At 42.6% G+C, this 12,426-nt stretch overlaps 1 protein-coding gene across 1 annotated transcript in view; it reads right to left on the bottom strand.

Moving 5' to 3' along the window:
- The window catches only part of CCT2 (chaperonin containing TCP1 subunit 2), a 42,402-nt gene that overhangs the window by 6,189 nt on the left and 23,787 nt on the right, over positions 1–12,426 (bottom strand). The window contains exons 6-12 of the mRNA XM_033951731.1: positions 12,040–12,152; positions 8,755–8,957; positions 8,522–8,622; positions 8,033–8,160; positions 6,434–6,537; positions 4,005–4,124; positions 3,050–3,178 (exon numbers count right to left, since the gene is read on the bottom strand). Coding sequence (XP_033807622.1) covers positions 3,050–3,178; positions 4,005–4,124; positions 6,434–6,537; positions 8,033–8,160; positions 8,522–8,622; positions 8,755–8,957; positions 12,040–12,152 — 898 coding nt within the window. The remainder of the gene's footprint in view (positions 1–3,049; positions 3,179–4,004; positions 4,125–6,433; positions 6,538–8,032; positions 8,161–8,521; positions 8,623–8,754; positions 8,958–12,039; positions 12,153–12,426) is intronic.

The raw sequence follows: 12,426 nt of genomic DNA, 5'->3' as shown, positions 1-12,426 counted from the left end.
AATACCTGCAGGTGGTGAGAGCGCAGAAAAGCCGCCACCACAATGAGACATTTGGTGAATACCCTTGGAGATGAGGCAAGACCGAAGGGCAGCACCTTGTACTGGTAATGACAATGATTGATCATGAATCGGAGATATGGTCTTGAGGTTACATTGATCGGTATGTGAGTGTAAGCCTCTTTGAGATCGAGGGAGCATAGCCAGTCGTTTTGATTTAGAAGGGGATAAAGTATGGCTAAAGAAAGCATCTTGAATTTTTCTTTTACTAGATGAATGTTGAGATCGCGAAGGTCCAGGATGGGTCTGAGATCTCCTGTCTTTTTGGGAACTAGAAAGTAACGGGAGTAGAATCCCTGCCCCTTTTGATCTAGAGGAACTTCCTCTATAGCGTTCAGAAGGAGGAGGGATTGGACCTCCTGAATAAGGAGGGCTGATTGAGGACTGTTCAAAGCAGACTCTTTTGGCAGGCTTTGAGGTGGGAGAGTCTGAAAGTTGAGAGAGTAGCCGTGGCGGATGATGTTGAGGACCCATTGGTCCGAAGTGATTACTTCCCACCGGCTGAAGAACAGAGAAAGTCGACCTCCTATTGGTTGAGGCAGGAGAACAGGAACAGGGATACTGGCTATACTGCGGAGAATGAAGTCAAAAGGGCTGTGACTTCTGCTGAGGAGGTTGTTTCGCAGGTTGCTGCTGTTGCTGCTGTCGGGGAGGCTGACGTTGCTGTTGCCTCTGACGTCGAGGTTGTTGAGCAGTGGTAGGCAATGGACGGGCTGTGAAACGGCGTTGATAAGCCGATTGCTGCCTGTATGGTCTCGGTGGAGGAGGCTTCTTTTTATTCTTGAGCAGGGTATCCCAGCGCGTCTCATGAGCCGAGAGCTTTTGGGTGGTAGAGTCCATGGAATCCCCAAAGAGCTCATCCCCTAGGCATGGGGCGTTGGCTAACCGATCTTGATGGTTAACATCAAGCTCGGATACCCGAAGCCAGGCCAAACGGCGCATAGCCACCGACATAGCTGTCGCTCTGGATGTAAGTTCAAAGGTGTCATATATGGACCTAACCATAAACTTACGAAGTTGGAATAGAGACGACAAGCAGGAGTGAAAAGATGGATGTTTTCTTGAAGGAAGATACTTCTCGAAGGAAGCCATGGTGGTAAGGAGATGCTTTAAATAAAAAGAAAAATGAAAAGCATAATTACTAGCTCTATTTGCTAACATAGCGTTTTGGTAGAGCCTCTTACCGAATTTATCCATGGCCCTTCCTTCTCTGCCAGGAGGGACAGATGCATATACACTGGCTCCTGAAGTCTTTTTAAGGGTGGATTCGACAAATAAGGATTCGTGTGGAAGTTGAGGCTTGTCGAACCCAGGAATGGGAATTACCTTGTATAGAGAATCCAGTTTACGTGGGGCCCCTGGAACAGTTAAAGGAGTCTCTAAATTTTTATAGAAAGTTTCCCTCAAGATATCATGAAGGGGAAGCTTCAAAAATTCCTTTGGAGGCTGATCAAAATCAAGGGCATCCAAAAAAGCTTTAGACTTTTTGGATTCAGCCTCCAAAGGAATGGACAAAGACTCACACATCTCTTTCAAGAAATTGGAGAAAGAGGAAGTGGTCTGCTTGGAGGATGGGTCAGGGAGAGCCGAATCCTCCTCCTCTGAGGAACATTCTCCTTCAGAAAGAAAGGGTTCCTCTGAGTCCCCCCACAGATCAGGGTCTCTGACATGGGAAGAATGGTCCCGAGACTCAGGTGTCGATGTTTGCATGTGTCGGGTTTTGCGTACCGACTTACCCGACCTCATCGATACCGAGTCAGGCGAAGTTATCGGTCGCACCGGTGCCGAAGTCTGTACCGATTGATGGTGAGCTGTCGGCTCCGGTGCAAGGACTGGCATCGATACCGATGAAGTTAGGTGAAGCGGTACCGAGACAGTAGAAGCAGGTAAGACAGGTTCGACAACCGGTACCGACACGGGTTGATGTACAACCGGTACCGATGGCTCGGTGCGGACTGGCACCGGAAGGTTCGGTGTCATTATAGCAGGAAGGAGTCGTTCTAATTGCTCCTTAAGCTGCACATGAAGGATGGCCGTAATGCGGTCATCGAGGGATGGCACCGGTACCGCTTTTTTCTTCTGCGGTACCTGCGGTGCCGCTCTACGCCCCGGAGATGAGGAGCCCGATGTCGAGGGACTCACCTCAATAGGGGCGGAGCGCTTCCGCTGGCGTCTAACCGGCGGCAGGACTGGGCTCACTGCACTCGAGGCCGGAAGACGTTCCAGCGGGGAAGGCTTCTTAGCCGGCTTACCTGACTGTTGGGATGCCGGTGTGGAATCACGCGGCGTCGAAGACGAGGGTGCCGACTGAAGCGGTGCCGAAGCCGGAGTCGAAGGAACGGGGTCGGACATCTCGGCACCGAATAACAAACGCTGTTGAATTAAGCGATTTTTTAATGTTCTTTTCTTTAAAGTAGCACAGCGGGTGCAAGAAGAGGCCTGATGCTCAGGACCCAAACACTGCAAGCACCAGTTGTGTGGGTCCGTGAGAGATATAGGCCTAGCACACCGCTGGCACTTTTTAAAACCCGGTTGAGGGGGCATGAAAGGGAAAACGGCTTCCGCCAAATCGAAGGCCGAGGCTTCGATGGTGGCAGAAGGCCCCGCCGGGGAAAAACCGAAATTGAAGAAAAAAGAAGTTTTTTTTTTTTTTTTTTTACCAAAATAAAAGTAAAGTAATAAAAGAAAGTAATAAAGTCAAAAGTTTACGCGAGCGGGAAGGCAAGTTATAAAAAAATTTCAACAGCCGTTGAAAACGCGTCTTCTTAGCTCCGCGGAAACTAAGAAACTGAGGGACCGCGCGCCTCTGTCGGGCGGGAAGGCACTCGCGCGTGCGCGGTGCGGCCGAGCTAGAACTTTCTAAAAGTTCTTAGAGTGAGATCACTCTAAAATTGTCCGTACCGGGGCTCCGTCGGTGCCGTCACCCATCAGTCAAGAATAGCTGCCTGCTTGTCCTGGGATAAAACCTGTACTGAAATGCCTCAAGAATTACCTCCACCGTAGACTGTTCTGGTGTCCTTCACGGTCTGAGCAAGTACGCACAGAGCATCATGCAGGGATCTCTCTGCTTCATCGAGAATTTGCTGAGTTGCCCCACGCAAGACAATTGTACAGGCCTCACCTAACAAAGGCAGAGAGAGAGAGAAAAAAAAAAAAAAATCAGAACTGCTCCGAGGATGGAAAACATTCCTTCCCACATTTACATCGTCATCGTTCAGGTGCTTGAAACAATCTGAATCTAAGCTCTCTCTTTCCTGCATACCAAGTCACTGTCATCGTCAGTAGTCGCAGTTAAATAGTCAGAACCCACTGAGAAGCGAGTATTAAATACTCACTGTTTCCCCCTCTCTAAAACCAGCTTCCAGGGTTCTTGTTCACCCACTGCTCTTCTGTCTCTTTGTTCCAGCTTCACTTCCAGCTCTTTGATCTTCTCTTACTCAACACTATAAGGCTCATATTCGGACCATAGGAGATCGCTGGCAATCTCCCATGGCAATACAGGAAATTCAATGCAGGTGCCGTATCCGGCCACTGGCATTGAATTTCCTGTCACCAGCCAATTTGCTAAGCCAGATATTCAGCATGATATAGCGAGCTATCCCCCCCCCCCAAAAAAAAAAAAAATATCAGCAGATAGCTGACTACGTGCTGTTTAGACAGTCGGGAGTTGAATATCAGGTCCTAGGTATTTAAGACACAAGGATTATATTGCTCCAGCATCTGGTTTATGGGTTTAAGAATATGTTAAATTGAATAGTGCAGTTAAAAGTTCCCTGTAGAAGGAACATTGGTTTCTGCATCCCCAACCCTATATGTCATGTCTGTCTCTCCAAAGTTAGATTGTAAGCTCTTCCGAGCAGGGACTGTCTATAAATGTTAAAATGTACAGCGCTGCATATGCCTTTCAGTGCTATATATATGATAAGTAGGAGTCGTAGGGCACCTACCCATTGCTACTCCAGAGAAGTGAATGAGTTTGTCTTCCCCAATCATAACTTCTTCAATGAGTTTGCAGCTTCCTAGTTTCACCATCTCAGGATGCTCAAAGGTGGAGGCTATTTCACCGCCTGCAAATGAATTACCAGGCTGTTCAGTTAACTGTAAGCACAAACCTCAGGTTTTCTTCAAAGTAACTGAGATAACATTGTGATTTTGTTTCAATGCTTGCTCTATTAAACTGAATAAATCTGGAAGGTCTGAGAAAACCCTTTAGTGTAGAACTGTACCTAAGGAAGTGATCTTGTCTTTCTTTTTTGCAATTGTTTATTTATAACAAAAAAAAAAAACCCTCAGACCACCACAGCAGTAAAATACAAAATTGCTGGTCCTGGATTGGGTTGGGGCACGGAGGGTTTGTCATATTCTGGTTATGTGATCTTATTTGTTCGATTCTCTTCTTTTTTTCCTTCCTTTTCTTTGGGTGCTTGCGGCCCATTGGGGGGATCTTTGGATTAAGGGGGATGTAGGGTGTTGTTTGTTGTTACCAGGGGGGTGGGGGGGATGACCTCAATGGGTTTTGCTGTTTTGTAATTTGACTGATCTTGTCTTTCTTAAGACTAAAGTGGGATCAGCAGCCTTTACGTTCACGGCTATAACATGGAGCTGCTCTGTTCTCCTGTAGCTGAAAAGATGTCTCCCCTAGGTTTTTTTTTGGGGGGGGGGTTTGGAGGAGGGAGAAACAGAGAGATCAAACGATGGGTTCTGGGGGTGGGTACCACAGAGCAAAGCATGCAGAAACCTAACCCCCACCCCCACCCCGCTCTACTAAAACAGGAGCATGCTGTAGATGAACCAGGAGCTCAGAGAGAGACCATCCTTCTGCCTGCAGAGATAGAGAATACTGAATCACCAGTGAGCATACCATCGCATATACCCGAGCTCATCTTTGTGCTATCTCTGCCTGCTGGTGGATGGACTTAACACACTCGTCTGGATTCATCTGCTGCCGACGACAAGGCAGGCATAATTGACAGGTTTGCCAGAAAAGGGAAACATGGATGCCCTGCAAGTTTGATGGCAATATGGGCAGGGGGACTAGTTGCCATTGCAACCCAATATGCTATATATTGAAAGGCTGATCCCTATTAGGTACAGAGTTAAAATGGACTCACCGAGAGAAAGAACACACAATAGTTACTTTACACAAAAAACATAGGGGACCAAAACTAATCAGTTCGTTTACAAAAGTTAAATAGTTCTAAATCTAATAGATGCTGGCATTATCATCTTTATATAGGGACACTGGATCATCTGCTGTTCTACTGTCCTTTGATACTCAATTTTTGGAAGTCGATATGGGGACAGATTAATGCTATATTTGAGGCATCAATTCCATTGACATATGAGGTACATATGTGGGATGATATTACATCTGAAGCCCTCATTGGACAGATATAAAGGTCGACTTTTCCTTATTATGACCGGGATACTCGCAATTGGAAGAACTGGGATCGCCTTAACTTTTTGGTGGGCAAATTTATATTTAAATTATAGGTTTGATAAGATGAATGCGGATATGTCGGGGCATACTAATAGATTCAAATTAATTTGGGGCCCATTGACGTCTTTTATGGATTCATTATAGTTGTCTTTTTCCTTTATTTCTGTTGGTATAATACACACACACTCAGGGGGAGGGAGGGCGGTATTTCTTTTGTATGGTTCTATTCCCTTATGAAAATGTTGGGTGGGTGGTTTTTTTTTTTTAATGTTGTATGGATTTTGATTGATTATAAATGCATATATGATTAATATTATTTGTATTGCAATTTTGTTAGCTTTAGAAACTCAAAGATTTTTTTTTTTTTAATCCAAAAACAAATCAGTGCTCCTGTCAATCAAGAATTCAAATGAGAACAAAACAAAGGAGAAAGTCCAACTTTGTCTGCAGAAAAAACCAAGCAGGAGAAACAAACATAACTGCAGACTGTGTACAAGATGCAGGCAAAAATTTATTGTACCAAAATTAAAATGCAAATAAGTAAAATAAAACCCTTTTACCAATCAAGGGACCCAACACGGTCTGTGTTTCGGACAAACCTTCGTCAGGGGTCCATGGTGAAAAAGGTTGGGACATACCATAAAAAATGAAGATAAGTAACAAAGTGTCTGTATATTGTGTTCGCTGAGGATTGCTGCAAAAAGTAAAGTGTCTCAAGGAAGCGATCCTCGGCGAACACAATATACAGGCACTTTGTTACTTATCTTCATTTTTTATGGTATGTCCCAACCTTTTTCACCATGGACCTTTAAGAATTCAAATGAACCATGAGGAAGAAATGGAAATTTTCCCTACTGGTGGTTAGTGGTAAAAGACAGACCAAGGTGACCTAAAGGCTTGAGAGAACATATGTACAGTGTCATTTTACGGCTGTACCTGTAACAAGAGCCAAACGCTCAACACCAACAAAGTCGGCATGCTCAATAGCCATAATACCAGCAGCTGCAAACATCTGCTCAGGATAGTTGTAGATCAGTTGCCTAAAATCAAAGCAAACACACAATTACCAGAGGGTGCCTATGTTTCTACCACTACAAACACACTCTATTAATTCCTACTACTAACCATTTTTATAGCGCCATTAGATGTACGCAGCGCTGTATGCATTCAATGCAGGAACTTTCCCTGTCCCTGTTTTTGTACCTGGGGCAATGGAGGGTTAAGTGACTAGCCCAGGCTCACAAGGAGCTGCAGTGGGAATTGAACCCAGTTCCCCAGGATCTCTGCTCATTATACTAACCCCATTAGACTACCCCTCTTGGCTAACAGTGGCTGTTGAAAGGGATTTTAAAGAGAGAAAAAAAAAGCTCCAGAACTTAACTAGGACACATTTTTATACAGAACAAATTTATAAGAAGGATTTAAGAAATGTACAGCTTTGAATACGTTTATGCAAAGAAACAAAAATTTCCAAAACACAATATGGCACAGTGGTTAAAAGCTAAATGGAAATTATAAAAACTTCATTAAAATTTGGGAACCATTAACGTCCTTTTGTCATGATTGATGCCATTTTCCTAATATTTCTATATTTAATATGTAAGATAAGGGTGGGGTGGGGGGAGGGTTTCTATTACATGTAAAATAAAAATTACTAAAAGGATTTCAGGATGGGAGAGGGAGGGTTATATTTACAACTATAAGTTATAATGATAAGATGTACAAGTGGTTAAATCTATGTTATTGTGTTGCAATTTTTGTACACTTGATGAAAGTTTTAAAATGAATAAAGAATTATAAAAAAAAAAAAAAAAGCTACAGCCTCGGCACCCTGAGGTTGTGGGTTCAAACCCACTCTGCTTCTTGTGACCATGGGCAAGTCACTTAATCCCCCCATTACCCCAGGTACATTAGAGGGACAGACAGGGAAAAATGCTCGAGTACCTGAATAAATTCATGTAAACCGTTCTGAGCTCCCCTGGGAGAACAGTAGAAAAAATTGATCAAATAAATGTGAAAAGTTTCAGCCTCTGATAACCAGAGCTGCCAGTATTGTGACATCATAATGCTTCATTCCACCAATAAAGAGCCAAGCTCATCAGTGATGTCACAATGGCTTGATTGTCCTATACTTAGCTCACTTTTGCTACATTTTCATTTCTAGAGTGGTGCAGTGGTTAAAGCTACAGCCTCAGCACCCTGAGGTTCTGGGTTCAAATCCACACTGCTCCTTGTGACCCTGGGCAAGTCACCTAATCCCCCCATTAGGGACAGACGGGGAAAATGCTTGAGTACCTGAATAAATTCATGTAAACCGTTCTGAGCTCCCCTGGGAGAACGGTAGAGAAAATTGAATGAATGAATAATCTATTGTTGGAACACATGCAGGGGAATCTGTTGAACGTAGAAGACCCGCATAACTTTAACTTCTATCACTACGCAGCAACTTCTCATTGAAACAGCAAACAAATTCTACTTGAAGCAGCAAGAAATGCTAGAGTCAGCCTGGTTCTGTCTCTTTGAACCCGCTCCCACCTGTTGATAAAGCAGTTAATCCCATGCTTTAGGATACGCTCCACCTTCTCCTTCATCTTTTCTTTTTCAGCTTGCTCTATTTCTGCAACTTTTGCTGTTGAGTCCACCCTTACACGGGAGCCAAATATCTACAATGAGAAGGGAATTATAAATGGATGCATTCTTGTTAATTATTGCTGTGCACAAGACTGTCATCAATACAAAAAAATACTGGACAGAAGTTCATACATAAAGGGCTCCTTTTATCAAACAGTGGTAGAGAATTTTACCGGAGGCTGGTGAGGTAAACGCTCCGACACTCATAGGAATTGAAGGAGTGTTGGAGCATTTACCTTGTTCTCTACTGCTGCTTAATAAACTGGTGCTATGCATCTCTGGTTCCGTTATAATGGTAGTATTCCAATCACCAGCAATGCAACCAAGTGCACAAAATATTACTAAAAATGTTCCTTTTAAAGAGAAACATGCACAAGCTTTCTAAATACACACCTTAATTTTATCTGTGTCCATACCAGTATTTGCAATAAGGATCTTAGCATTCTCAATTCTTTTGGGCTGGTTGACTCCAATCTTCTTATCTAGTAAGAAACCTACACAGAAAAATAACTTTACAAGAAGCTACATCTGATGCAACCCTAGGAAACTAGAACCAGGTTAAGAATTTAGAAATCTGCATTTATTCATGCTGAATAAAATGAATAGAGGAAAAAAAAAAAAGTTACCTTCATCTAAATAGGATTCTGTAAGACTTCCTCCTAACTTCTTGATAACATGAATGGCATCTAAATTCCCAGAGCCCTTCAGTCTCAGCACAGCATCTACTGCAAGTTTGGCAAAATAGTCTTTATGATGGGTAAGAAGCTTTGATGACAGTGTCGTCCTAGCAATGTTCAGAAGGTCAGTACAGAATGTTTCTTCTTCGTTCCTTTACGGAGAAAACAAAATGCATGCTCTTGGTTTTAACAGAGAGAAGATAAGCACAAAAAAACAACAACTAACTCTCACCAAATGTATAAAGACTGTGAATAACACCCCCCCCCAAAAAAAAAAAAAAATCTTTCCAAACTTAAAACCAAAGTAACAGAAAAGGAAGAACAGTATTAGCTTTATCTATTAGAAAAGAAAAGCATGAATCTAACATCTTGCAGCACAACATTCTAACTGCGGTGTCACTTGTCCTCCCACAACACCTTACAGTCCCCATACCCTCGTATCTTACCTATTTTCTCTTTTCAAGATTTCCTACACCAGTGCCAGTTTTCCTGCCTTCTCTTGTTCATTGCTCCTAGCCAAGATGAACAAATGTTTGGCTTGGGGTCACAAAGAATGGATTGGGAGAGGAGCACAGGTCCAAAAAATGCAAGGTCATGCACCTTGGCAACAAAAATCCATGTAAGACTTACAGTCTTAATGGTGAGATCCTAGAGAGAACTGTAGCGGAACGAGACTTAAGGGTAATCATCAGTGAGGACATGAAGACTGCTACTCAAGTGGAGAAAGCTTCATCTAAGGCCAGACAAATCATGGGTTGCATACGCAGGAGTTTCGTTAGCCGCAAGCCCGAAGTCATAATGCCATTATATAGGTCCATGGTGAGACCCCATCTGGAATATTGTGTGCAATTCTGGAGACCACATTACCGCAAAGATGTGCTGAGACTTGAGTCGGTCCAGCGACTGGCCACACGGATGGTCACAGGGCTCAGGGAGCTCCTGTATGAGGAACAGCTGAATAAATTGCAGTTCTACTCCCTAGAGGAACGCAGGGAGAGGGGGGACATGATCGAAACATTCAAATACCTCATGCGCCGTATCGAGGTAGGGGAGGATATCTTCTTCTTCAAGGAACCCACGTCAACACGAGGGCATCCGTGGAAAATCAGGGGAGGGACATTGCATGGCGACACCAGGAAATACTTCTTCACCGAGAGGGTGGTAGATCGATGGAAGTCTTCCGATACAGGTAATTGAGGCCAGCAGTGTGCCTGATTTTAAAGCTAAATGGGATCAAAAGGTGGGATCTCTTCACAAAGGGAGGTAGGGGAGGGTCATTGGTGTGGGCAGACTTGATGGGCCTTGGCCCTTATCTGCCGTCACTTTCTATGTTTCTAATGAGCCTGTAGGCACCTCCTTTCTCCTCTCCTTCCTTATTAGACTTCCATGATTTCCCTTTTCTATGAGGCAAAAACTCCCCATGTCCTTTCCCCTTCCCAATCCATGATATCCCATGCTCCCTCCCATCTTTCAGAACTTGCTCCTTCCCCCCATGTGTCCCCGCAGCAACAGTTAATGCGCCTCTATAGTATGTCTGGCTAACAATGCTGCTCCTGTCCTTTCCACATGGGTTACTTATCTTTTGTCTGTAATGTTCTGCACCTGTCAGCATAAAAAATGGAATTGGAAAGGTAGAGCACCACTAGCAGCTAAAAATGCTGCTCAGAGGTGAGAGGGAGGGAACGCAGGATGTGCAAAAGTAACCAGGGCATATGCCAAGAGGACTAAATAAATGGCGTAACGGGGAAAAAAGGCAGTAGAACGTTGGGGGAAGGGGAACAACAAAACAAGCACTGGGGGCTGCTGTTTAGGCTGCAGTTAACTTAAAGGCAATAGTTTGGATACCTCGATTCTACTCTGCATCTTCTCCTGCTAAATAAATGGCAGCACTAACACAAACTTGGCAGTGAGGGGCTCTGAAATTCCACACTGATATACAATATAGATGGTGAGTATGGAAATACTCCAAACAAACAAACAAAATGATCCCACTGCTCTACGCAGAAACCTGCTTGGTGATATGGAATAAACCTCCGCCAAGTCTGACAAGGTTCTACGTTCATTCATTGAGCCTAGAAAAACCTCCCCTTTCCTATTTTCTTCTTTTTAATTAGATTCTTTATTATGGCAGTCAATTTGGGATCAAATAAATTGTATGCTAGAAAATCATGTAGCATTGTCATGACACAATTTTATTTGGCATGTCTATGAGAGCTAAAAGCCAATTATTTGCTAATAATAATAAACTTTTAATGATTTTAACAGGAGTTGCCATTCAGCAAATAACATATAACTAGAAAGATTGCACAAGATTAAATTACTGTTTTTGGTGGAACTCGGTGTGTCACATGTATAGGATGGAAAGAGCGCTTGCAGTTCAAAAGGGATATTTTAATAAATTTAAGGATGTGTGGGGGCCATTAATAAGGTATTATAATGCATAATCAGCATTTTCCCCTACTTATTTAATATATATTGGTTTGTGGGTGGGTTTTGTGGTTTTCATTATCAAATTGTAAAACAAATGATCTAAATTATTATATAATATATATTATATTTGAATATAATTTTTGGGAGGGTGGGGTGGGATATAATCTTTTTCTTGAGAAAAATGTGGAGCTTCAAGTGTTGTATATTAAATGATGATTTTATTGTACACTAGTTGAAAGATTTAAAATGAATAAAGATTTATTTAAAAAAAAAAAAAAAAAGATTCTTTATTATTCTTGATTCACTCTTCTTAAAACTTTCTTCATTCAAGGAGCGACGGTTAAAAAATAATGCAGCAGCTTACGTGAACCCTTGATAAAGCCATTAATTTTGGCGAAACGGGTCCCACCGGGCTTTGGCTGCCTGCAACATTGAAGAAAAGTAAAGTTGATGATATTTGGGATATTGTTCCAATTTTAAAGAAAAGATTGAATGAAGAAAGTTTTTGCCACAGTTGCCAGAAACAACATAGTACAGCCTCTATAATCTGTTTAACAGACAAAAAGGCTTACATCTGTCCTTGAAAAGAAATGACTTTTACAAACTGTCAACTGAGAAAACCATGATCAGTCCATGTTAAAAATACACTGTCCTCCTTTGTATTCCCAAAAAAGCATGTCTTGCTGTCTTATGACTCGCATCAGAACAGACATATACATACAATATAACTATTTCATTGTGAGCCTACTAAAGACTAGCATGTATGCTACTAATACAAAGAGACTGTCTTTCAATCACACCAACCCATGATCCACAGCGGCTTTAAAGAGGGCTTCTCTGGCTGTTTGCGTAGCTTTTCTCCAACCTGCAATTATAGTTTGAGGATGAATCTTCCTTGAAACCAGCACTTCTGCCTCCTGTCAGAAAACACATGAAGTAGGTTGGTAAACAAAATTTAAAGATCTGGAATCACCTGACAATTTAAAGATTCTTCCATGTAGAAATGCTATTCCATACAAGAAAATACAGCAGAAGTCTGTTCCTGATAGTTTTCCTTGAATTTTCTCTTTAGTGTTAATGGGTTGACAGAGAAATAATACTTTTCCTTCCACTTAGATCAAATAAGCCCTGGAAGGGTGAAGAATGCTGTCCTTGAGCACCACCTAGCTGGTCTGGTTTTCAGGATACCAA

Source organism: Geotrypetes seraphini, chromosome 7 (assembly GCF_902459505.1).
Source record: "Geotrypetes seraphini chromosome 7, aGeoSer1.1, whole genome shotgun sequence".
Classification (NCBI taxonomy): domain Eukaryota; kingdom Metazoa; phylum Chordata; class Amphibia; order Gymnophiona; family Dermophiidae; genus Geotrypetes; species Geotrypetes seraphini.
The sequence above is the reverse complement of the archived record's forward strand: the minus strand, read 5'-3'. Positions and strand labels throughout refer to the sequence as shown.